Genomic DNA, 26,257 nt, shown 5'->3' with positions numbered 1-26,257 from the left:
AACTGAGCTTTAAAATAAACAGTGGTAATAAAAACTGAGAGGCCGACAGTGATCACTGCCTTTTTTAGGGGCTTGTTCATATTAAATAGATCATTAAATAGGTTTAATGTAGTACAGTTGTTATTATTATCACTTGTCACATCTGGTTTATGACATTTAAAATACATAACATACATATAAGAAATAAATTTGTCTTGTGTAAACTGTATATGGTGTTTATACTTTGAATGACACCAGGGGCAAACAGACTGGGGTAACAGAAAGAGCCACTCATACAGGATGTTTCCACACAGTGGAATTCAACGCTGGATATGGTTTCTCGTCTACTAAAGAATCAAGAGGCTGTTTTTGCTACTTTAGACAAACAAAAGCACAAGCTAGTCATTTTAAGTCCATTAGAGCTGATGAAACTCCAAAAGCTGGCAACTGTCCTTGAGCCATGCAGGTAAATAAAGCTATTTTTAAATTTATTGTCACTGTTTCTTCAAAACAGTAACAACGTTAGAGCACTTTTGCAAATATGTGATGTCTTGATAAACTGAGCAGATATTTGAAGTTTACACAGCACCATTCTCGCATGAAAATATCTTAAAAGTTTATTTTGTGACCCAGAAAGAGTAATATTTCAAATTCCGCCACTCTGCGTTCCTCCGCCACTGCCTCGTTTGAGTTTTGGACGAAATGGATTCTGGGATATTGCATTTGGTCATTTCGAGCTGATTGGAGACGAAAACAGCCAATCAGATTTTTTTTGCATCCAAGTCTGTGATTGGCTGGTTTTGTGGCACAAATATAACGGTGTACAGAAAGAGTTGAGCGCGCATGGGCAGAAATGTTGAGAGCGCAAGCAACACATTGTGAGCAAGCGCAAATGCAAAAACTGAGCGAGAGGGGCTGCTATTGTGTGTGTGTATGGATAATAGCAAACAACGAAATACATTTTTTGCACGCAGCAATGAATTTTGTTCACTCAAATTTAGCTTTTCTTCGCTCAAAATAAATTTCTCCTCAAAATGCAACACTTGCACCTGCAAATTCTTTTTACATGCGCTCAGAATAGTGGCACAAAAATAACGCCATACACCCCTAGCTTTAATGGTTTGGGGCATGCTGGGAAGTATATGATATGTACTTCCTAACTGTCTGTCTAACACTGTCATTTGTGGAAAATCCCAATGAACCTCTTGACATCAACTATGAAACAATTCGTTTTTTGGTGAATGGATCATGAAGTAGTTTGTTGGCGCAGTTATAAACCACATTTACATACAGGACAAAAGAGTGCAAGATAACATACCACTAGAAATTTGGACTTGAGTAATGTTGTCAGTTACTTTGCTGAGTGCAAAGCCAGAAAGATGACATTCAGATTCAACAATAGTTTGTGTTTTTTGGAAGGACTGATGTATGTAGGATATATCGAGAAGCTGGTCCATTAGAAAATTATTGAATGAGGAATTTTATTCATTAGTGTGCTGGTTTGGTATAGTGACCACAGTGAAGACCTGTAGTTAATGGACTTCACCCGACTTCCGTTTGAGATTGCTGTTCATGGCACCGGAATGATACAGTTAATACTGTTGATTATTCCTGCACTATACAATTTTTGCATTTATACAGTGTGTGTCTGTGTGAGAGAGAGACAGAGCGAGAGAGTGATATAGTGTGTATGCTCGAGTACAACTTGGTGGGAACGATAACCACTGTTTTTGTCTGCTAGAGTGGGATTTTCACTGCATATTCTGCATCAAATCTCTGTGCGTTCATCATTTGTTTGAAGCCAGCTCACCTCCTGCAACCACTTTTCCAAGAATACGCGCTTCTTTTGCGGTTCGCACTCCTTCTGACATTTCTTTGGAGGTGGAGGAACACCAAAGTAATTCCGTAAAGGAGCTTGCTTCATCGACATCTTTAAGAGTTCTAAAGAAATGTCTGTCCTCCTCCAGAAAATCTTATGTACGCAAACGCGCGTTGCAACTTCGTATCTGGTGCGCGTCTTTTATTTTGGATGCGCACCTGCGGACCACTTATGTGCACCCCTGGTCATATTGTAAATCCAAACACATGATCAAATAAACCCAACAGATTAGTATTTTTGTCTGCTATTGATTTATTTTTTATGAGCTAGTGATGCAATACTTGTGTACACATATCCACAGGTGACAGCACATGCTGCTTATTCTGAAACAACTGTGGGAAGGCTGGGCAGGATCCTGGTCCAGAAATTTACATAAGGCATCCTCATTTTCTGTTGCACATAGTTGTTGTTCATATCAGAATGGATCTCCAGGAACTGTGGTGCACTTCTGGTGAATGTTGGCCAGTTAACAGGCACGCTTGAGCCCCCGTTATTGGGATCTCTGTGGACATAAACAGAAAAAAGTAAAAAATAAATACAGCAGCTTAATTTATATTTCAATACTTGATTTAGTTGTTTGGTTTCTGTGATACTCTGACAATCTTTTGTGTCTACAGAATTATACCCAGTTTTGGCAAAGTTGGTCCAGTAGGAGATCATGGCGCCGGAGACACGGCGATGGCTTGGCCAGTATCCAAGTGGTGTGGTGAAAGGCTTTCCGAACACATACTGCAGGTCGTCAGCGTGGTCAGCTCCCATCCAGCTTGGGTAGGGCATGATAAGACCGCCCATACGGTTGGGCTCAGAGAAGAGGTAGGAGTAGGTGCGCCCAGTTCTTTAATAAGAGGGGTAAAAAAAACATTGATGTGACAATAACTATACCACTGACAAAAACAATTGGAGTTTCATTTCTGTAATTATTTATATGAATGAAATTTTCCTGAGACCACTATTATCTCATCAAACTGTGACATCTGTATCGCAACATAATATTCTCACGTGGCATGGTCAGCATGTAGATAAAGGGCAGCCTGTGTAGGAACCAGGAAGATGTAGTCCGTTCCTACTCCCACAATGGTTTTCTTGATGGTCTCCTGGCTGGGATTGCTTCCCCAGTTTGAAGTATAGGTGGAGTAGGCATTGTTCAGACCAACTGCGCCCTTCTCCTTTGTGTATGCTCCCAAGAGCCTCCTCACATCGTCACTGAAATCAGAAAGTGAGGATTAAGGTCTGACAAAACACCTTACTGTCACCTAAGGTTTGATATAGTGTTACATCCATGTTGGCATTGTTGTTGTTTCAACTGATCAAATGGCTCAAACTCACATAGGGGTGTCAACCAGATCAGAGTTGATTGATGGAACATCTAAAGCAGTGAAAATATGCCCGTCCATGTCATTGACTCCAGCAATGTAATCAATTTCAGCTGCATTGTGGAACAAGTGGGAAGGATCGTCCGGCAAGAAGTCCCCATCAATCACAGGAGACAGGACCAGGTTGAAGACAATGGGGTCTGAGAAATGCAGACAATTAGAACATGTACTATATGCAGAACAAACTTTGTTTTATATATACTGTGTTAGCCAGCATATAGTTTAAACTGTTGGATTTGCTTGTATCCCATTGAACTTTGTGAGTAATCTTGTCAGAAAAGCTTTCATCGTGTCTAAAATGAGAATGTACAGTAGGCTGTTAGGAATGTAATCCTTACTATCGGGTGAACCGGACAAACTGATAGTGCCTGCCAGTGTTAGGGCTCCAGGATCAGTCATCTTCAAACAGGCAGCCATTCTGTTATCAGTTGGGCAGTTGACCTTCTGAGCAACCTGCAGAGTGGGTAAAAATTAATAATTATGGGCCATTGTTAAAGCTGTATGCACAGATTTTGAATTCCTTTTATTTGTTCCAAAAGTGTGATTCTATCCAGAGAAGCTGCTATATACCTCCTCAGCGAACTTGCGAGGGTTCCTGTTGATTCCCCAGGGGCAAAGTGCCACTCCACTCTGGGAGATGGCTCTCCTGATGATCCCTTTATTGTGGGGAGTGAGAGTCTGTGGGTGGAAGGTTAGGAAGAATACATAGTTTGATCTTGTGCAAGAACTTTATGGTTTCCAATAGCAAATAGCAAGCAAACCACTGTAGCAGATGGGTGAGAATCAGGTCTAGGTCTGCTGTAAGTAGGGATGGGTACCGGTATGGTTCTGACATAAACGGTAGTAACCAGACCGAAAAGCAGCGCACATTTCGGTGCTTTATTTCTTTATTACGTACGTTCTTTTAGAGCAGAGCTACAGATTAAAAATGCCCAAGGCGAAACGGTCAAAAGTCTGGCTGTACTTCACAGCAAAAGATGCAAACTCAGCAGCCTGCAACAAGTGCTTTAAGGTGATACTGTGCAAAGGAGGTAACTCCTCGAATCTGATGAAACACCTGGCGACGCATAGCGTCTTTTTAAAAGCCGAGAAATGCGCCGTGTTTGATAGCTTGCTGCGAGACCTCACACCGTGCACATCTACTGCGGGTGTGGTGCCTGTTATCAAACCCGGAGTTAGCAACATCCCCCAAGAACCCGAAGAGGAGAGTCCTGGCCCCTAGCCCTGCCAGTGTAGCAGAAATGATGACGGATGATGATGGCAGCAGCAGCCGTTCTTCTCTGGGTGAGTAGCTTAATGTTGTTTGTGTGTACTTTACGTTGAGTAGGCTAACCATGTTATTAAATTTATGCATGTAAGGTGAACTAGCAAACACCGTCGTAGTTACATGCGGCTGTCTTCTTGTTTGATGGCAGATACTCCCTTCACCCTGGCCAAAAAGGTTAAAATGACCAAAGAAAAAGTGGGAAACAGCTAAACATGAGAGGTTTTTGGACAAAGTTTGTGTTTTTTTCCATTGTTTAAGCACTGCTTCCAGCCAAGAGTGATGCCATATATGCCCTATAGCTGCAGAAAAGGCTAACATAGTTATCTTTTTACAAAAAAAACAACTAAACATGAGAGGTTTTTGGACAAAGTTTGTGTTTTTTTCCATTGTTTAAGCACAGCTTCCAGCCAAGAGTGATACCATATATGCCCTATAGCTGCAGAAAAGGCTAACATAGTTATCTTTTTACAAAAAAAACAACTAAACATGAGAGGTTTTTGGACAAAGTGTGTGTTCTTCATTCTTTAAGCACCGGTTTGAGCACCGTTTAAGCACCGGCACCTTTTCAAAAGTACCGGTTTGGTACTGGTATCGGATAAAATCTAAACGATACCCATCCCTAGCTATAAGTGCCACTTCAAATAATATAAATTACTAAATTTGATTTGTTGACTGTGATGTTGCTGAATTGCGTTCAGTGTTTTTATTTTAGCAAACAGTTTGTGCAGGAATTCTGTTCTTCAGTTTCTTGCAAACTAAGTTGCTAGTGTGAATTTATAGCTCAAAACTCTATAGTCTTGTCCAAATATGGTCACTGGTTCTAACAACCAAAGATTTTGATATATGTGTGTATATATACATATGGATATCTGTGGAAATGTATTTTCTTTTTTTTTTTAAAAATATTTTCTTTTTTGCTTTTAAATTAAACACAGCATGCTTATACAGATTCAACTGAGGACAATAAATACATTTAGCATTTGTGAACTTATAAGCATGAAAAAAGAAAAAGAAGAAGAAAAAATTATAACAATATTAACTAACTAAAGAGTAAAATAAAATAAGAAAATTCACGCGGAGCGTGAGGCATGAATTATGATCAGGTAATTTTTAAATTTTTGTAATTTTTGTCATCTAAGTCCTCAATGCATTTCAATCCCGTTTCCCCCTATTCTAAAAACACCCTATCCATTTTACCTGGTTTAAACAAGTAGTTATGTATTATTGGCATTCTTACTGAAAAGTCAGGTAGTTTAAGAGATTTCCTAATTTGACTTAATATCTTTAAGGAGTGTTTAACAACAAAATTACGACTGATAGAATTATTAGAAGAACCCGTGTTAGAAAACAGTAAGACCTACTGATTATCATAACAATAATCAGTAGGCGAACCCCACTGCCAGTGCAATAGAGCTCTTGAATTTGCTGCCCAGTAATAATGTCTAAACACAGGGAGACCCAACCCCCCCGCTGGAAGTATTTTTTTGAAGATGAGCCTTGGATATCTGAGGGGGTTTTCCTGTCCAAATGAATGAAAGAATCAATGAATCAAGCTGCTTAAAAAATTTAAGTGGCGAAGGTTTTGAAAAAGATATAAAAATCGTGGCAAAGACACCATTCTAATTGCATTTATTCAACCGATCAAAGACAGAGGAAGCAGTTTCCATTTTCTAATATCGTCTTTGAGCTTGTCCAGCATTTCCAAGAAATTCAATTTATAGAGGAGTTTGGGATTTTTAGAGATCTCAAGGCCAAGATAGGTAAAAGATGTAGTCACTAATTTGAATGGGAGTGAGCTGAGAAACTTTGGGCATAGATTATCTGTTATTGGCATAAATTCAGATTTGTCCCAATTGATCATATATCCTGATAATTTCCCAAAGTGTTTAATGCAATTTAAAAGATTAGGGAATGAAATTTCTGGTTCAGAAAGGCAGATCAGTAAATCATCTGCATACATATTAACAAGAATTTCAACATTCCCAAATTTAACTCCCTGTATACCAGGGTGGTTTCTTATGTTAATGGCAAGGGGCTCCAGAGCTATATCAAAAAGAAGCGGTGAGAGGGGATCCCCCTGTCTCATTCCACGTTGTAATTGAAAGGGGGAGGATTTATCTGCGTTAGTGGAAATGTATTTTCACCTGGAAGCTAACACTAGCTCCACCTGCAGATTCCCCAAAGACAGTGATGTTGCCAGGGTCGCCTCCAAATGAGCGGATGTTTCTGTGTACCCAAGCGATGGCAGCCTGCTGATCCCACAAACCGTAGTTTCCTGAGGATCAAATATATTTCAGCTCATGAGAAGAATCACTGCTTTAATGGAAGTATTTTTATAAATGGCAGCCTAGCCTGTACCAGACTCTGTAAAGTGTGTGTAACTTACCAGGCAAGCCAGAGTCTCCACTGCTCAGGAAGCCCAGTGTTCCCACACGGTACCCCACCGTCACAACAATAACATTTCCTCTGTCTGCAATCTCCTGTCCGCTGTACAGGTAATTATCCAGGAAGTTTGCACCCATGGAGCCTCCAACCAGGAAGCCTCCTCCATAGATCCAAACCATGACAGGGAGACCTGCAGATACTAGAGGACAAAGTTAGTGAAATTTAGTCTTTGTCTAATTTACATTAAAAAATAAACAAATAACGTAGGCCTGGGCAAGTTAATGCGTTATTATCACATCAACGCATTCATTGATTAATAACGACAATTATTTTATTCTGAAGGGCCATGCTAACTGCCTTGGAACATAAAAAGCCACGGGTCACAGGAGGAATGGGATGTTGATCTGTGCAGGCTTGAAATGGGTTACGTTACGCATCTCAACCAGTGAGATCATTTATGGTGGGCTTGATAGTACTGCAGGGCAGCATTGATAGAACTAATGTTATTTGTAAGAGTTGCAAAGTTGAGTTTTCTTAACATCGGAGTACAGTGGTCTCTCGCTATAACGCAGTTCACCTTTCACAGCCTCGCTGTTTTGTGGATTTTTTTTGTTTGTGTGCAATTTTGCGTGCTTTTTTTCCCCCAGCGCATTGTATTCTGCATCCTCATTGACTGTAGACCATTGTCAATCAATCTCATGCCGTGTCTCCTGTACAGTACAGAATGTATTCAGCTTGTCAAATTAACATAAATCTTCGATCGCTAGCAGTGTGACTCTTAAGTGCTGCACTATATGTTTGTAAGTTATCTCCCCAACAAACACAATAGTGTTGACAAAACCTTTTGCACCGTTAAAGGCAAAAGCCAAAAGGCAGAGGAAGATGCTAACCACCGCATAAAAAGTTGGACTTCAGGACATGCTAAAGGAAGGTAGAAGTTACTGTATTTTTCGGACCATAAGGCACACCGGATTATAAGGCACAATAAACAGGGTTTGATCTTTCGTTTCATTCTATAATACTGGACTTATTTTTCTACGAAGGTTTGAACTTTGAGAGTGTTTAAACAAGAGAGAAAAGTTTGAAAATGTTCATTTCTGTCTGAGAAAAGTGTATAAAGTGTGTAGTGAGGGGTTTTACACCCTTAAAACATCTATAATAACCGTAAAAAATAAAGCTGACTACTTCGTGGATTTCACCTATCGCGGGTTATTTTTACAACGTAACTCGCACGATAAATGAGGGACCACTGTATTACAAGTCTAAAGTATCACTTGATGCCAGCAAACCACCCACTCAAACAAACAGTGGCAGGAGGGTCGGCAGACTACGTTGGATGCAGCTTGTAGGAGAAGTATAGTTAAACAAAAGCAGGAGAAGCTAACAATCGCCATAGCAAAGTGGTTAGCTACAAACTGCAAGTCGATTATTATTGTGGAAGATGTCGGTCTGAGGAACGGTCTTAGAATTGCAACAAATGATGGCATGTATGAGCCTCCCTCAAGACACACCAGAATTCACAAGCTGTATAAAAAGGAGAGCACTATGAAAGCAACGCTGTTATAATGTGCACTAGCTGTTGCTCCCTCTGGAATCTAGTGGATGTCGCTAGGTAACCATAATTACCTGAGAGTTGCAGTACATTATACTGATGAACAGTGGGAGCTGCATTTGCATGCTCTGACTGCAGCAAAAACAGAAGAGAGACATCTGGCTTGGTGCCGAAGAGTAAGAAAATTTCAAGTTAGAGGAATAGATAAATGCAGTTAATTTTGTCAGCTCAATCTAGATAACTGAAGGTGTGTTTTAGGGGGGTTTTTTGACTGAGATTCTCCACTGGAAATCCAGAACAAACAGACTTCACAGAATAAAAGTCCTTTGACAGTAAATGATGTTGAACATCTCCCTGACAACAGAAAAAATGTTTCTGCTGGTAGATTGAAATAAATCAACATATTTATAAAGACGTTGCTAACTGACAGCAACGTTGCTAACTCATATAGCACATCTGCTATATGAGATGTGCACTTCTCATATAGCAGGGCTATGGGTGCCGGTTTAGCTCAGTGGGTGAGCAGGTGTGTGCCTGGAAAGCAGTAGACCTGGGTTTGAGTCCGACCTGCGGCCTTTTCCTGCGTGTCATCGCAGAGAATCATGCAATACATGCGATCACAATTAAAAATTTTAATCATTGCCCAGCACTAAAATAAAACTTTGTGCATTTCTGTTTTTACCTGAGCTGCCATGAGGAACCCAGATGTTAAGGTAGAGACAGTCTGTACTGCCGATGTAGTCATTCATCAAAAGGTTCACCTGAAGGCATCTGGGCTTGTAGTCTTTGGCCTGTAGAATACCTGACCAGAAACACACATTGAAAGAGTTGAATATTACATCTGAAAAATTATCAGGATATATTATAACACATTAGTTCACACAGTGCAGGTCTTAGCTTGCCTACCTCTGCAAGTATTAGAAGTAATTTTCTATTGACTGATTAAAGTTAACAGGAGACATGTAGAAAAGGCTGCTGTGAGTTTCAGAGCTAAAGACTGATGAGAAAGTCATTTGGTCTACCTACCATCCCAACCACGGTGAGGCCTTGGTTTCTCAAATGTTCCAGGAGCATCAGCAAAGGGAACCCCCAAGAAGATATCCATGGATCGGCCTGATCCGAGACTAATCGATTTTCCCTCAACCTTCCCTCCCTCGGTCTGCACCACACCAAGCTAAAGAGATAGCGCACAATGAGAATAAGGGAATAAATGTTAACTATTGAAAACATTAAGCTTTAGTAATTTTCTTTACCACATTGATGAAATTTAGCACAAAATATTTAGATTTGTAGAATTTGGCACTTTTGTAATCACACATCTGGGAATAAATGTTCCCACATTTGTAGCTTAATTCTCTTTGCACAGCAAAATGACAAAGATTCTGTAAACATGAAAAATACATATTTTGTGTAACACTTACAGAGGCCGCAGAGGCCGTCTCTAGAAACAAAGCAACGGCAAACAAAATCCCCAGCTTCAGCATCATGAGTAACTGGCAGAATGGCACTGACTATCACCCTGACTTTTATAAAGAGGACTCCTCCCCTGGACAACATCTGACCGGTGTGAAGTTCGTGGGCCTGCTTTTCTCACAGTTACATAATATTTAACCACCTTGTGTACATTACACCTTCCCAAATACTTCCTGTGCATCATATCATTATATCATTAATTTCCATATTTTTGAGAAGGAAAATAAGTGGTTTTAGACTCAGTGACCAGAGAGACAAATTTAGCCAAATGTTCATGTAAGTTGGCTAATGTGTAAGAATGGCCACAGGTCAGGATGTATTTTGAAATATTTCACGCAGACAAATAATGACAGACTGATTCTGGACATGCAAAGAAGGCTACTAGTATTGTGTTTGGCATTAAATTTTTTAATTTAGTGAATTACTTCAAAAATAGAGAGCTGGTTTAAAAAACACACAAACAAACAAAACAGACAGAAATTGTGTTACAGTCCTGACCAGAGCCTTCGTAAGACGTGCAAGTGATGAATCTTTCACGTGTGATTTTGAGTTTTCCCCCTTTTTTCCCAACTATTTATCAGGAAACCATCCTCTATTGAGTTTACACAGCTGTCAGACTGTGCACAGAGTCACACTCCTCTAGCCAATCTGAAAAGTTAACCATTATGTTTTGAATGCTTCAAAACTGAACTGTAAATACCTTTATTTTAGCCTACAATTAATAACTATTTCTACTATAAAGTGCAAATTTGCCCAGTCAGTGTTATCTCTTATGTACTTTTCCATGGCTACTGATTTTATCTGTGATATAATCTATACACCTATACAGACATGGGTCCATGCATATACAGCAACAGTGTCTGCATGTGCATGACACTCACCTGCCACATATCTAGTCAGCCAATCACATGACAGCAACTACTGCATTTGGGGATGTAAACATGGTCCAGATGACCTGCTGAGCCCCCAAATGGCAAAGGAAAACAATTTAAGTGACTTTGAATGTGACTTGGTTGTTGGTGCTAGTCTGTGTATTTCAGAAACTGCTGATCTACTGGGAGTTTCCCTCACAATCATCTCTAGGGTTCAAAGGGCATGGTCTGAAAATGAGAAAATGAGCAGTGAGCAGCAGTTCTCTGAGTAAAAAATGCTTTGTTGATGTCAAACATCAGAGGAGTTGGCTTTTAGTTTGTTAGGTATGAAGCTATCATTAGCTTGCTAGCCCTGACATCTCCACATATATATATTTAGAGCTTCAGGTGTAAATTCAAATAGATCAAATAAAACTAAGACAACCATATTTGTCTCTGCTATGCTAATTTTCATGAACTAGCACTGATACTGATACTTTAGATCAACATGTCTGCACATGTCCACAGTGGATAGCACATGCTCCTTCTTCAGATCCCACTGTGGGAAGGCTGGGCAGGATGCTGGTCCAGAAATGCACATAACACAGCCTCATTTCCTGCCTTATGTAGTTCTGGTTCATGTCAGAATTGATCTCCAGGAACATGTCACCACTTGTTGGTATCTCTGTTAACATAACCAAAAAATGAAAACGTTACTGGTGTGTTTTTCATTTATATTACAATAACTGATTCAGTTGATGGATTTCTGTGACACTCCTATCTATTGTGTCTGCAGTTATACCCAGTTTTGGCAAAATCGGTCCAGTAGGAGATCAAGTAGTCAGAGAAATGGGAATGGATTGGCCAGTATACAAGTGGTGAGCTGAAGGGCTTTCCGAACACCCACTGCAGGTTGTCAGCATGGTTTGCTCGAAAATCTTATGCAGAAGTGCTGATCAGTGTATAAGCTGAGATCCTATATTTAGAGCTTCAGATGGTCATACTATAAATCCAAACACATGATCAAATAAACCCAACAGATTAGTATTTTTGTCTGCGACTGATTTATTTTTTATGAGCTAGTGATGCAATACTTGTGTACACATGTCCACAGGTGACAGCACATGCTGCTTATTCTGAAACAACTGTGGGAAGGCTGGGCAGGATCCTGGTCCAGAAATTCACGTAAGGCATCCTCATTTTCTGTTGCACGTAGTTGTTGTTCATGTCAGAATTGATCTCTATGAACTGTGGTGCACTTCTGGTGAACTTTGGCCAGTTAACAGGCACGCTTGAGCCTCCGTTATTGGGATCTCTGTGGACATAAACAGAAAAAAGTAAAACATAAATACAGCAGCTTAATTTATATTTCAATACTTGATTTAGTTGCATGGTTTCTGTGATACTCTGACAGTCGTTTGTGTTTATAGAATTATACCCAGTTTTGGCAAAATTGGTCCAGTAGGAGATCATGGCGCCGGAAACACGGCGATGGTTGTCCCAGTATCCAAGTGGTGTGCTGAAGGGCTTTCCAAACACGTACTGCAGGTCATCGGCGTGGTCAGCTCCCATCCAGCTTGGGTAGGGCAATAAAGGACCGCCCAGACGGTTGGGCTCAGAGAAGAGGTAGGAGTAGGTGCGCCCAGTTCTTTAATGAGAGGGGTAAAAAAAACATTGATGTGACAATAACTATACCACTGACAAAAACAATTGGAGTTTCATTTCTGTAATTATTTATATGAATGAAATTTTCCTGAGACCACTATTATCTCATCAAACTGTGACATCTGTATCGCAACATAATATTCTCACGTGGCATGGTCAGCATGTAGATAAAGGGCAGCCTGTGTAGGAACCAGGAAGATGTAGTCCGTTCCTACTCCCACAATGGTTTTCTTGATGGTCTCCTGGCTGGGATTGCTTCCCCAGTTTGAAGTATAGGTGGAGTAGGCATTGTTCAGACCAACTGCGCCCTTCTCCTTTGTGTACGCTCCCAAGAGCCTCCTCACATCGTCACTGAAATCAGAAAGTGAGGATTAAGGTCTGACAAAACACCTTACTGTCACCTAAGGTTTGATATAGTGTTACATCCATGTTGGCATTGTTGTTGTTTCAACTGATCAAATGGCTCAAACTCACATAGGGGTGTCAACCAGATCAGAGTTGATTGATGGAACATCTAAAGCAGTGAAAATATGCCCGTCCATGTCATTGACTCCAGCAATGTAATCAATTTCAGCTGCATTGTGGAACAAGTGGGAAGGATCGTCCGGCAAGAAGTCCCCATCAATCACAGGAGACAGGACCAGGTTGAAGACAATGGGGTCTGAGAAATGCAGACAATTAGAACATGTACTATATGCAGAACAAACTTTGTTTTATATATACTGTGTTAGCCAGCATATAGTTTAAACTGTTGGATTTGCTTGTATCCCATTGAACTTTGTGAGTAATCTTGTCAGAAAAGCTTTCATCGTGTCTAAAATGACAATGTAAAGTAGGCTGTTAGGAATGTAATCCTTACTATCGGGTGAAGCGGAAACATCGAGAGGGCCTGCCAGTGTTAGGGCTCCAGGATCAGCCATCTTCAAACAGGCAGCCATTCTGTTATCAGTTGGGCAGTTGACCTTCTGAGCAACCTGCAGAGTGGGTAAAAATTAATAATTATGGGCCATTGTTAAAGCTGTATGCACCGATTTTGAATTCCTTTTATTTGTTCCAAAAGTGTGATTCTATCCAGAGAAGCTGCTATATACCTCCTCAGCGAACTTGCGAGGGTTCCTGTTGATTCCCCAGGGGCAAAGTGCCACTCCACTCTGGGAGATGGCTCTCCTGATGATCCCTTTATTGTGGGGAGTGAGAGTCTGTGGGTGGAAGGTTAGGAAGAATACATAGTTTGAAGCATGTCTGGTGCAACAACTTTATGGTTTCCAGTAGCAAAGAGCAAGCCAACAATTGTAACCACTGTAGCAGATGGGTGAGAACCAGGTCTAGGTCTGCTGTAAGTGTCACCTCAATTGAAATTACTAAATTTGATCTGTTGACTGATGTTGCTGTACTGCTTTCAGTGTTTTTATTTTAGCAAACAGTTTGTGCAGGAATTCTGTTCTTCAGTTTCTTGCAAACTGAGTTGCTAGTGTGAGTTTATAGCTCAAAACTCTATAGTCTTGTCCAAATATGGTCACTTCTGGTTCTAACAATCAAAGATTTTGATATATGCGTGTATAAATACATTAAGATATCTGTGAAAATGTATTTTCACCTGGAAGCTAACACTAGCTCCACCTGCAGATTCCCCAAAGACAGTGATGTTGCCAGGGTCGCCTCCAAATGAGCGGATGTTTCTGTGTACCCAAGCGATGGCAGCCTGCTGATCCCACAAACCGTAGTTTCCTGAGGATCAAATATATTTCAGCTCATGAGAAGAATCACTGGTTTAATGGAAGTATTTTTATCTTTTACCGCCCAGCATGTAACAGGCTCTAAAAAGTGTGTGTCTTACCAGGCAAGTCAGAGCCTCCACTGCTCAGGAAGCCCAGTGTTCCCACACGGTACCCCACCGTCACAACAATAACATTTCCTCTGTCTGCAATCTCCTGTCCGCTGTACAGGTAATTATCCAGGAAGTTTGCACCCATGGAGCCTCCAACCAGGAAGGCTCCTCCATAGATCCAAACCATGACAGGGAGACCTGCAGATACTAGAGGACAAAGTTATTTAAATTTAATCTTTGTCTAATTTATGTTAAAAAATACATGAATCAACTTTTGTGCATTTCTGTTTTTACCTGAGCTGCCATGAGGAACCCAGATGTTAAGGTAGAGACAGTCTGTACTGCCGATGTAGTCATTCATCAAAACAGTCAACTGAAGGCATCTGGGCTTGTAGTCTTTGGCCTGTAGAATACCTGACCAGAAACACACATTAAAAGAGTTGAATATTACATTTGAAAAAATATCAGGATACATTATAACACATTAGTTCACACAGTGCAGGCCTTAGCTTGCCTGTGTTTGTGAGTAGTAGAAGTAATTTTCTATTGACTGATTAAAGTTAACAGGAGACATGTAGAAAAGGCTGCTGTGAGTTTCAGAGCTAAAGACTGATGAGAAAGTCATTTGGTCTACCTACCATCCCAACCACGGTGAGGCCTTGGTTTCTCAAATGTTCCAGGAGCATCAGCAAAGGGAACCCCCAAGAAGATATCCATGGATCGGCCTGATCCGAGACTAATCGATTTTCCCTCAACCTTCCCTCCCTCGGTCTGCACCACTCCAAGCTAAAGAGATAAAGCACAATGAGAATAAGGGAATAAATGTTAACTATTGAAAACATTAAGCTTTAGTAATTTTCTTTACCACATTGATGAAATTTAGCACAAAATATTTAGATTTGTAGAATTTGGCACTTTTGTAATCACACATCTGGGAATAAATGTTCCCACATTTGTAGCTTAATTCTCTTTGCACAGCAAAAGGACAAAGATTCTGTAAACATGAAAAATACATATTTTGTGTAACACTTACAGAGGCCGCAGAGGCCGTCTCTAGAAACAAAGCAACGGCAAACAAAATCCCCAGCTTCAGCATCATGAGTAACTGGCAGAATGGCACTGACTATCACCCTGACTTTTATAAAGAGTACTCCTCCCCTGGACAACATCTGACCAGCGTGAAGTTTGTGGGCCTGCTTTTCTCACAGTTATATAATATTTAATCACCTTGTGTACATTACACCTTTCTGAATATTTCGCATGGATCTCAGTATATCATTAATTTCCACATTTTCGAGAAGGAAAATAAGTGGTTTTAGACTCAGTGACCAGAGAGACTAATTAAGCCAAATGTTTATCAAAATTGGCTAATGGAGTGAACTTGTGTAAGAATGACTATAGCTCTTTTTAAAATATTTCATGGAGACAAGTAATGACATCCTAACTAAGGTTAAGTGAAAAACGGCCAGTGTTTATTTTAATTTCGGTACTTTTTTTTTTCTATTTGTCTCCTTTGCAGGTTTTCTCTGTACAAAACTCTGCACAGAAGTTCTGGACATGCAAAGAAGGCTACTAGTATTGTACTTGGCTTTTAATATTTTTAATTTAATGAGTTTACTTCAAAAAGAGAGAATGTTTTTAAAAACAAACAAACATACAAACAAAGAAAACAAACAAACAAAACAGTCCTGTATAAGCCTTCGTAAGATTTGCAAGTGGTTAATCTTTCATTTGTGATTTTGAGTTTTCTCCTGTTTTTTCCACTATTTATCAGGAAACCATCCTATATTAAGTTTATACAGCTGTCAGACTGTGCCCACAGTCACACTGCTCTAGCCAATCTGAAAAGTTAACCATTATGTTTTGAATGCTTCAAAACTGAACTGTAAATATCTTTATTATCTTTGGGGGCGACCGTGGCTCAGGAGGTTGGGAATTGTATCTGCAACCGGAAGGTCGCCGGTTCGATCCCTGGGTCCTGGTCGTTGTGTCCTTGGGCAAGACACTTTACCCTACTGCCTACTGGTGTTGGCCAGAGGGGCCGATGGCGCGATATGGCAGCCTCGCCTCTGTCAGTCTTCCCCAGGGCAGCTGTGGCTACAATAGTAGCTTGCCTCCACCAGTGAGTGAATGAATAGTGGCATTGCTGTGCTTTGGGTGCCTTGAAAAGCGCTATATGAAATCCAATCTATTATTATTGTCGCCTCCAGGCCTAGAATGGTCTGAAAATGAGAAAATGACAAGTGAGCAGCAGTTCTCTGGGCACAAAAAGCTTGCTGATGTCAAACGTCAAAGGAGGTGGCTAAACTTCTTCAAGCTAAAGGGAAGGCAAAAGTAACTGAAGCAACTACTTGGAGTTTCTCTGTCTTGAAGCAACAGTTCAAACTACTGGCGGTAATATAATGATGTGGGCAATGTTTTTTGGCACACTTTGGACCCATTAATACCAACTGAGCATCGTTTAAATGCCACAGGTTATCTGAATATTGAAACTAACCATGCCAATTCCTTCATGACAACTGTTTTCCCATCTTTGGCAAGATGCTTCAAGCAGGATAATACATCATGCCACAGAACTCAGATCATCTCAAATTGGTTTCTTGAACATGACAACCAGTCCAATGTGCTTAAATGGCCTCCACAAAAACCAAACCTAAATCCAGTTGAGCACCTTTGGGATGTGGTAGAATAAGAGATGTGCATCATGCATTCGATGCTAACAAATCTACAGCAACTGTATGAAGCTATCATGCCAATATCGATCAAATTCTCTGAGGAATGTTTCCAGCATCTTGTTGAATCTATGTAGCAAAGGATTCAGGCTGCTCTGAAGGCAAAAGGGCGCCAAACCCAATACAAGGAAGGTGTAGCATACCTAATAAAGTGGCCAATGAGTTTATTGCTACACAATAACAGAAAAACAAAAAGCTTTTAAAAATGTTTTTACTTACGTTTAAATAAATTGGTCACATTTTAAATAAACAATGCAAACTATTAACATAATGTCAACAAAATGGTTTTAAGGTGTTGCATGGAATCTACGATTTCAGCCTCCATCTCATTTTCATTTCTTTCAAATGGTGGAAAATTATTTCCCTCATTCTCCTCTTCATCTTCTTCATTTTCATACTCATCTTCGTCCTCTCTCTTTTCTGCACACTCATCTTTCACTGGAGAAACTTTGACCTTTATGTCTTTGCTGTCTTGGGTAATATTGCCAACACTGAAGGAGAAAAATAAAATCCTACTAGCTGACACATTTCTTTCACAAGTCAAATCACTGTCTCCCTTCATGACATAATAACAGGTGAGTTATCTTTTAAGGATGAGGTGGCCAAATTTGCTGAGTTAGATACCCATTATGAATGTGGGCATTAGGAGGTGACATGATCGGTATCAGGGCCCACAAAATCACTAAACACACACAAAAAGGAACTTTACTTCTTTGTACAATATTTTTGCAAAATCTTTTCACTTTTTAAGAGAAAAATATGAGGAACCGTAGAAAATTTAACCCAGAGTGTTAAAAGCACTCTGAGCTGTATTGTCTCTTGTCCTGTCCTTGTTCATCTTACATACATATGGTTAGTATTAGGGGCTTTTTATCTTTTTAATTTTATTTAAATTTTGTGAGTTATTATTTGTAATTTCTAGTTTTATAACCATTGTAGATATATTTTGATATTCTTATAAATGCACCATGGGGGGCTTTGGGTGAAATGGCATTTCGATACCCTGTATACTGTGTATATTGTTGTATTAATAAAGATCTTGAATTGAACTGAACTGGCCTTTGAGCTAAGGATGCTTAAACTAACTTTGCAAGTTATGAAGCTATCATTAGCTTGCTAGCCCTGGTATCTCTACATATTTAGAGCTTCAGGTGCAAATTCAAAAGTCAAGTCATCTTTATTTATATAGCACATTTAAAGCACATCAAGTGTCTGGCAAAGTGCTGAACAGAGGGATAATATAATCAAATAAAAAGAATTAAAATAGATAAGATGAAAACATTATAGAAACCCCTGAAAGTTGATCAAATAAAACTAAGACAACCATATTTTCTCTGATATGTTTATTTTTCATGAACTAGCACTGATATTGATACTTTATTTAGATCTACATGTCTGCACATGTCCACAGTGGAAAGCACATGCCCCTTATTCAGAGGTAACTGTGGGAAGGCTGGGCAGGATGCTGGTCCAGAAATGCACATAACGCAGCCTCATTTCCTGCCTTATGTAGTTCTGGTTCATGTCAGAATTGATCTCCAGGAACTTTTCACCACTTCTGGTGAACGTTGGCCAGGTAGCAGGCACGGCTGAATCTCCGTTGTTAGGATCTCTGTTGATCAGAGAAATTGAAAACATCACTGATGTGTTTTTAATTTGTATTACAATAAGTGATTCAGTTGTTCGATTTCTTTGACACAAAAATCTTTTGTGTCTGCAGAGTTATACCCAGTTTTGGCAAAGTTGGTCCAGTAGGAGATCAAGTAGTCAGAGACACGGCGATGGCTTGGCCAGTATAGAAGTGGTGAGCTGAAGGGCTTTCCGAACACGTACTGCAGGTCGTCAGCGTGGTCAGCTCCCATCCAGCTTGGGTAGGGCAATAAAGGACCGCCCAGAAGGTTGGGCTCAGAGAAGAGGTAGGAGTAGGTGCGCCCAGTTCTTTGATGAGACAAAAAAGAACAGCAACAGCAATGTGACGATAACTCCACCACTGCTAAAAAAAAAAATATGTATTTTTATCTCTTAAGTAATTAATTAGATAAACTGTGACATCTGTATTTCAAGGTCAGATTCTCACGTGGCATGGTCAGCATGAAGATAAAGGGCAGCCTGTGTAGGAACCAGGAAAATGTAGTCTGTTTCAATATCAACGATGGTTTTCTTGATGGTATCCCAGGTGGGAAAACTTCCCCAATTTGAGGTATACGTGGAGTAGGCATTGTTCAGGCCAGACTCACCCTTCTCCTTTGTTAAGGCAGCCAAAAGCCTCCTCACATCATTACTGCAATCAGAAAGAGTATTTTCCACTGAGAACTGATAAAATTCCTTACTGCCACGAAATCATGTTTTTTTTTTTACTGTTTTGCGATGTGTAACTTGTTTGAAATTGTTTCATGATGCAATTCCAAGCTGATCAAACCACTCAAACTCACGTAGGGGTGACCACCAGATCAAGGTTGACTGATGGAACATCAAAATTGGTGAACATATGCCCGTCCATGTTGTTGACTCCAGCAATGTAGTCAATTTCAGCTGCATTGTGGAACAAGTTGGAAGGATCGTCCGGCAAGAAGTCCCCATCGATCACAGGGGCTATCTCCAGGTTCAACACAAGGGGCTCTAAGATATGCAGACAATCAAAAATCATTATATACATGCCAGAAATTGTGCCATAATTAGTATGAATATAATTTGGTGGGTAAGTTAAGCAGAACTGTTTTCATCACGTCTAAAATGAGAATGCAAATTAGGTTTTGTGGAACGTAGACCTTACGATCAGGTGAACTGAGCAAATTCACAGTTCCTGCCTTTGTTAGGGTCCCAGGATCAGTCATCTTCAGACAGGAAGCCATTCTGCTATCAGTTGGGCAGTTGACCTTCCGAGCAACCTGCGGAGTGGGTACAAATTATCTGTAATTACCCCCATTGTTCATGTTCTATGCATATGTTTGTATTATTATTTCCTATTTGATCAAAAAAAAAAAAAAAAAAAAAAGGGGTTATATGTAAAGAAGCTGCTATGTACCTCCTCAGCAAACCTACGAGGGTTTCTGTTGAGTGCCCAGGGGCAAAGCGCCACCCCACTCTGGGAGATGGCTCTCCTGATGATCCCTTTATTGTGGGGAGTGAGAGTCTGTGGGTGGAATGTCAGGAGAAATACACATTTTACCATCTGCTTTGAAGTGAGTTCCATCTATGGATAGATGGTCAGAAAAAGAGCAAATACTCTCACCTGGAAGCTAACACTAACTCCACCTGCAGATTCTCCAAAGATGGTGATGTTGTCAGGGTCACCTCCAAATGAACGGATGTTTCTGTGCACCCAGGCGATGGCGGCCTGTTGATCCCACAAACCGTAGTTTCCTGGGGATTAAATATAATCAATTTTGTGTAAAGAATCACTATTTAAATGGAAGTATTTCTGTATTGGCAGTCCAGCATGTACCAGGCTCTGTAAGATGTGTGTACCTACCAGGTAAATCAGAGTCTCCAGTGCTCATGAAGCCCATAGGTCCCACACGGTACCCAAGTGTCACTACAATAACATTTCCTCTGTCTGCTATCTCCTTCCCATAGTACATGTAGTTATCCAGGTAGTAAGGCCCCATGGAGCCTCCAATCATGAAGCCTCCTCCATAGATCCAAACCATGACAGGGAGACCAGAAGATACTAGAGGGATGAAGACAGTTAGCACTGGTCTAATTTAATATACAAACACTTTTGGCTTCTGTCTTTACCTGAACTGCCATGAGGAACCCAAATGTTAAGGTACAGACAGTCCTCACTGCCTACGTAGCTATTCTGGAAAGAGTTCAGCTGAAGGCACTCATCGCTGTACTGTGTGGCCTTTAGAACACCTGACCAGAAACACACATTAAAAGAGCAGTGTGTTATCATTTAATATTAGCATGAAGCATCAAGTATGTTAATATTACATTTACTTCACACAGAGCTGATGCTTATTTCGCTTTGCAAGCAGAAGATAAAACATATTTAAAAGGAAATGTGCAGAAAAAGCTTCTGTGAGTTTCAAACATAATTGCTAAATAGGTAAAATCTAGTGAAAAACGCAGTCCACCCACCTCCCCAACCAGGGTGACGCTTTGGTTTCTCAAACCTTCCAGGAATGTCAGCAAAGGGAATTCCCTTGAAGATGTCCATGGAACGGGATAATCCAAGACTAATTGTTTCACCCTCAACCATCCCTCCCTCAGTCTGCACCACACCAAGCTACAGAGATTAAGGCAACAAATGGACTAAATATGTGAGCTATAAAAAAAGATGGATGTTTGGGTATTTTACCACACTGATGAAATTGAGCACAATATACAGTGGCTTGCAAAAGTATTTGGCCCCCTTGAACTTTCCCACATTTTGTCACATTACAGCCACAAACATGAATCAATTTTATTGGAACTCCACATGAAAGACCAATACAAAGTGGTGTACACGTGAGAAGTGGAACGAAAATCATACATGATTCCAAACATTTTTTACAAATAAATAACTGCAAAGTGGGGTGTGTGTAATTATTCAGCCCCCTGAGTCAATACTTTGTAGAACCACCTTTTGCTGCAATTACAGCTGCCAGTCTTTTAGGGTATGTCTCTACCAGCTTTGCACATCTACAGACTGAAATCCTTGCCCATTCTTCTTTGCAAAACAGCTCCAGCTCAGTCAGATTACATGGACAGCGTTTGTGAACAGCAGTTTTCAGATCTTGCCACAGATTCTCGATTGGATTTAGATCTGGACTTTGACTGGGCCATTCTAACACATGGATATGTTTTGTTTTAAACCATTCCATTGTTGCCCTGGCTTTATGTTTAGGGTCGTTGTCCTGCTGGAAGGTGAACCTCCGCCCCAGTCTCAAGTCTTTTGCAGACTCCAAGAGGTTTTCTTCCAAGATTGCCCTGTATTTGGCTCCATCCATCTTCCCATCAACTCTGACCAGCTTCCCTGTCCCTGCTGAAGACAAGCGCCCCCAGAGCATGATGCTGCCACCACCATATTTGACAGTGGGGATGGTGTGTTCAGAGTGATGTGCAGTGTTAGTTTTCCGCCACACATAGCGTTTTGCATTTTGGCCAAAAAGTTCCATTTTGGTCTCATCTGACCAGAGCACCTTCTTCCACATGTTTGCTGTGTCCCCCACATGGCTTGTGGCAAACTGCAAACGGGACTTCTTATGGTTTTCTGTTAACAATGGCTTTCTTCTTGCCACTCTTCCATAAAGGTCAACTTTGTGCAGTGCACGACTAATAGTTGTCCTATGGACAGATTCCCCCACCTGAGCTGTAGATCTCTGCAGCTCGTCCAGAGTCACCATGGGCCTGTATTTGTACTGACATTAGATTACACACAGGTGCACTCTATTTAGTTATTAGCACTCATCAGGCAATGTCTATGGGCAACTGACTGCACTCAGACCAAAGGGGGCTGAATAATTACGCACACCCAACTTTGCAGTTATTTATTTGTAAAAAATGTTTGGAATCATGTATGATTTTCGTTCCACTTCTCACGTGTACACCACTTTGTATTGGTCTTTCACCTGGAATTCCAATAAAATTGATTCATGTTTGTGGCTGTAATGTGACAAAATGTGGGAAAGTTCAAGGGGGCCGAATACTTTTGCAAGCCACCGTATATCAATTTGAACACTCAGTGTAACAAACACTGCACATTTTGTAATCATGCAGTCACAGCTGAATTATCAGTGCACAACTGAACTTGAAACATATTCTGTACAGTGAAACCTTTAGAGATATCCAAAAGAAAGTTTGTAAACATGAAAAATACACATTTTATGTGATACTTACAGAGGCCGCAGAGGCCGTCTCCAGAAAAACAGCAACAGCAAACAAAATCCCCAGCTTCAGCATCATGATCAAGCTGTCAGAATTTCCTTGATTGTCAGCCAGACTTTTATAAAGGAACCAACGTTGCACAACATCTGACCGACGTGCAGTCCGTGGCCCTGGTTTTCTCACTGTTGAATAATATTTAACCACCTTGTATACACTCCATCTTCCCAAAAACTTGCCCACATTTAACCAGAAAAACAAAATCGACTAAAATAAATTGACATGGGTAGTTATCATGAGACATCTCTTTCAATGTCTGCTCTAGTAAGTAGGTAAACTATTTATAATTATTTATAAAAGTACAAGATTACTACAAATGATAAACAAGGAGCACAAATACTTTTATTCTCAGTCAGCAGAGAAACTAATTCCGATACATACTCATGAAAATTAGCTCATGGAGTTAACTGGTGTCATTAAAATCTTTCTTGGAAAAAAAAGAAAGAAGAAAAATTGGCTTTTTTTATTTTATGTTCTGCACTTCTTCTATTTAACTTGCAGGTTTTCTCTACATCTAAAAAATATCTGGAGGTGCAGATGCCACCATTTTTGTGTTAGGCTTTTATTTAGTTTAAATAGATAAGATAAGATAAGATAACCTTTATTAGTCCCACACGTGGGAAATTTGTTTTGTCACAGCAGGAAGTGGACAGTGCAAAAGTTATGAAGGACAATTAGAATAAAAAAAATAAAAAAGAATAAATACAGTACACAACTGTACAGAATAGAATAAAAATAGAATAATATATACAGTAGAATAAATAGAGTAAAATATACAATAGGATAAAAATAGAATACAAATGTTATATACAACAGAGTGAAAAATACAACGGTTGCCAGAAAGATTATTGCACATTGTGTTATTGCACATTTGTGGATGTGTGTGATTGATCAGTTAAATGCTTTATTGTGGAGTCTGACAGCAGTGGGGAGGAAAGACCTGCGAAATCTCTCCGTCCCACACCGTGGGTGCCGCAGTCTCCCACTGAAGGAGCTGCTCAGTGCTGTCACAGTCTCATGCATAGGGTGGGAGATGTTGTCCAACAGGGATGACAGCTTAGCCCCCATTCTCCTGTCACTCACCACCTCCACTGGGTCCAGAGGGCATCCTAGAACAGAGCTGGCCCTTCGGATCAGCCTGTTCAGTCTCTTCCTGTCCCCAGCAGAGATGCTGCCTCCCCAGCAGACCACACCATAAAAGATGGCTGAGGCCACCACAGAGTCATAGAAGGTCTTCAGGAGTGGGCCCTCCACTCCAAACGACCTGAGTCTCCGCAGCAGGTACAGCCTGCTCTGCCCTTTCCTGTAGAGGGCGTCTGAGTTATGAGTCCAGTCCAGTTTGTTGTTCAGATGAACACCAAGGTACCTGTAGCTGTCCACAGTCTCAATGTCCATACCTTGGATGTTCAGTGGTTGCAGTGGAGGATGTTTGTGCCTGCGGAAGTCTACCACCAGCTCCTTGGTTTTACTGGCATTGATCTGGAGGTAGTTCAGCTGGCACCAGTCCACAAAGTCCTGAGTCAGTCCTCTGTACTCCTTGTCATCCCCATCAATGATGAGGCCGACTATTGCAGAGTCATCAGAGAACTTCTGCAGGAAGCACTGGGTGGAGTTGTGGGAGAAGTCTGCAGTGTAGATGGTGAAGAGGAACGGAGCCAGAACCGTTCCCTGTGGGGCCCCCGTACTGCAGACGACCCTGTCCGACACACAGCCCTGAGTCCTCACATACTGCGGTCGGTCGGTGAGGTAGTCCAAAATCCAGGTAGTGAGGTGATGGTCCACTCCTGAGTTCTCCAGCTTGTCCTTCAGAACCGACGGAAGAATGGTGTTAAAGGCACTGGAGAAATCAAAGAACATGATTCTCACAGTGCTCCCAGCGGTCTCCAGGTGAGCGAGGGAACGGTGCATGAGGTGAATGACGGCATCATCCGCTCCAATGCCAGGCTGGTAGGCAAACTGAAGTGGGTCCAGTGATGAGCTCACAAGGCGCCGAAGCTGTGTGTGTTCAATAACTTCAAAAACAGTTACTGGGTTAAAAGAGGAATACCATGACACAATATATATGTTTTTCCTTACTTATCATCTGATACTCAGACTATGTCCTGCCTTAACCTTTAACCCCTAACCACTTGCCTTGGAAAGGAAAAGTGGGCAGGAGAATTGCAAAGGAAAAGAACAGCCTTACACTAGTATCTCCTTAACTGTACAGAAGATAGACTACAAAACATGCATGTGACTTCACCATAACGTGTTCAACCCCCCCTTTTTTCAGCATTGGTCGTATAAACAAGAACCAAAGAGCCAAACATTCCTTCATTTCAAAGGTTAGAATTTTAAAAAAGGAACATTCAGGGCCACACGAACTGACAGCAGAAGCACCACAAAACCATCTTTTGACATTGGAAAACTGCTGGATTTACTAAAAAGGCACAGTGTAAGTTTTGTGACTCAAAGTTGTGAACAAAGATATTTTGGTGGCTGGTCTCATGCATATGTATTTGTAAGTTTCTCTTTCAGGACAAGAATTAGCTGAATCATGTAAATCATGTAAAGTCTGTGGCACACGATTGACATCAAATTGCACAAAATCTAACGCCGAAAAAAAATCATGTCCTATGTATGACCTGATTGTGATAGTTGCTGCTAAAAGAGTTTATTTCTAGGAGCGGGAGATGAAGTCATCAGAACCAGCTCCTAAACGGCACTTTGCTTGGATGGCTCAAAGCCATGAGAGTGGTGCCAAAACGCCCGCCCTGTCCTAAAACTCTTCACTAATTCCTCAAGCTGAGTGTCTAGACCCGAGCCCCACTTACTGTCCATCAGCAAACACTGGGAGTTTCACTGGAACAGAAAGGAACTGAATTGAGCTTCTTTTCTTGGCTGTAACAAATAGGAGTGTCAGCCTTCTCACATTTATTTGATTTGAAGTGTCAGCAGTGCCTTTGACTACAGCTTAAGAGAAACTGCTTTTTAGAGCTCCACCATTTGCCCAAAGCACCTGAACATATTTAGAAAAAAGAGATCCACACAAACAGTACAAGTACAGGACCAAAGTTCATGTTGTTGTTCAGTGTTTTGCAGTTCATAGTTCAAATTGAACACTCTAAATATTTTATTCATGTACATTCTGAGTGCGTTATTCAGTTAAAAAAAAAAACAAAAACAAAAAAAACAAAAAACAAAACTTAAACAGGAGACTGGAAAAATGTTGTTTGGTTTGAGTCTCAATTTCTTAATTTCAGGCCTTACAGTCGAAAATTCACCAGCAACTGCGTAATGCTATCATGTCAATTTGTAGTAGTTTGTTGCTAATTTTAAGTAATTACCTATTTGTTAGTTCCTTTGTTATCATTTTTTTTTTTTAAATTAATACGCCTACAGGAGGAAGACCACGACAACAGGACA

The 26,257-nt window shown here is 40.6% G+C and overlaps 3 protein-coding genes across 3 annotated transcripts; all 3 read right to left on the bottom strand.

Moving 5' to 3' along the window:
- Positions 1 to 2,090: 2,090 nt before the first annotated feature.
- LOC109199077 (bile salt-activated lipase-like) lies at positions 2,091 to 10,016 on the bottom strand. Its single transcript, XM_019354415.2, has 11 exons — positions 9,857 to 10,016; positions 9,462 to 9,609; positions 9,118 to 9,237; positions 6,885 to 7,082; positions 6,643 to 6,773; positions 3,802 to 3,909; positions 3,570 to 3,684; positions 3,185 to 3,371; positions 2,858 to 3,061; positions 2,484 to 2,693; positions 2,091 to 2,360 (listed from the first exon to the last, which is right to left on the bottom strand). The coding sequence occupies exons 1-11, from the start codon at positions 9,920 to 9,922 to the stop codon at positions 2,177 to 2,179; spliced, it is 1,671 nt and encodes a 556-aa protein (XP_019209960.1). The 5' UTR covers positions 9,923 to 10,016; the 3' UTR covers positions 2,091 to 2,176.
- A 1,784-nt stretch (positions 10,017 to 11,800) lies between these two features.
- Positions 11,801 to 15,436, bottom strand: LOC109199076 (bile salt-activated lipase). Its single transcript, XM_019354414.2, has 11 exons — positions 15,286 to 15,436; positions 14,891 to 15,038; positions 14,547 to 14,666; positions 14,262 to 14,459; positions 14,022 to 14,152; positions 13,516 to 13,623; positions 13,284 to 13,398; positions 12,899 to 13,085; positions 12,572 to 12,775; positions 12,198 to 12,407; positions 11,801 to 12,074 (listed from the first exon to the last, which is right to left on the bottom strand). Exons 1-11 carry the CDS (start codon positions 15,349 to 15,351, stop codon positions 11,891 to 11,893), a joined length of 1,671 nt encoding a protein of 556 aa, XP_019209959.1. The 5' UTR covers positions 15,352 to 15,436; the 3' UTR covers positions 11,801 to 11,890.
- A 2,874-nt stretch (positions 15,437 to 18,310) lies between these two features.
- cel.2 (carboxyl ester lipase, tandem duplicate 2) lies at positions 18,311 to 22,964 on the bottom strand. Its single transcript, XM_019354416.2, has 11 exons — positions 22,808 to 22,964; positions 21,068 to 21,215; positions 20,723 to 20,842; positions 20,457 to 20,654; positions 20,217 to 20,347; positions 20,010 to 20,117; positions 19,758 to 19,872; positions 19,417 to 19,603; positions 19,062 to 19,265; positions 18,713 to 18,922; positions 18,311 to 18,596 (listed from the first exon to the last, which is right to left on the bottom strand). The coding sequence occupies exons 1-11, from the start codon at positions 22,871 to 22,873 to the stop codon at positions 18,413 to 18,415; spliced, it is 1,671 nt and encodes a 556-aa protein (XP_019209961.1). The 5' UTR covers positions 22,874 to 22,964; the 3' UTR covers positions 18,311 to 18,412.
- Positions 22,965 to 26,257: the final 3,293 nt, after the last annotated feature.

This window comes from Oreochromis niloticus, linkage group LG7, assembly GCF_001858045.2.
Source record: "Oreochromis niloticus isolate F11D_XX linkage group LG7, O_niloticus_UMD_NMBU, whole genome shotgun sequence".
NCBI lineage: Eukaryota > Metazoa > Chordata > Actinopteri > Cichliformes > Cichlidae > Oreochromis > Oreochromis niloticus.
The sequence above is the reverse complement of the archived record's forward strand: the minus strand, read 5'-3'. Positions and strand labels throughout refer to the sequence as shown.

Coding starts and splice junctions, on each gene's coding strand:
- LOC109199077 (XM_019354415.2), bottom strand. CDS start 9,922: ATGATGCTGAAGCTGGGGATTTTGTTTGCCGTTGCTTTGTTTCTAGAG. Junction 9,610..9,856: donor AGACGGCCTCTGCGGCCTCT/GTAAGTGTTACA, acceptor CTATCTCTTTAG/CTTGGTGTGGTGCAGACCGA. Junction 3,372..3,569: donor TTTGTCCGGTTCACCCGATA/GTAAGGATTACA, acceptor TGCATTTCTCAG/ACCCCATTGTCTTCAACCTG.
- LOC109199076 (XM_019354414.2), bottom strand. CDS start 15,351: ATGATGCTGAAGCTGGGGATTTTGTTTGCCGTTGCTTTGTTTCTAGAG. Junction 14,460..14,546: donor GGTTCCTCATGGCAGCTCAG/GTAAAAACAGAA, acceptor TTTGTCCTCTAG/TATCTGCAGGTCTCCCTGTC. Junction 12,075..12,197: donor ACCAATTTTGCCAAAACTGG/GTATAATTCTAT, acceptor TTATGTCCACAG/AGATCCCAATAACGGAGGCT.
- cel.2 (XM_019354416.2), bottom strand. CDS start 22,873: ATGATGCTGAAGCTGGGGATTTTGTTTGCTGTTGCTGTTTTTCTGGAG. Junction 20,655..20,722: donor GGTTCCTCATGGCAGTTCAG/GTAAAGACAGAA, acceptor TCATCCCTCTAG/TATCTTCTGGTCTCCCTGTC. Junction 20,118..20,216: donor GAGTTAGTGTTAGCTTCCAG/GTGAGAGTATTT, acceptor TTCCACCCACAG/ACTCTCACTCCCCACAATAA.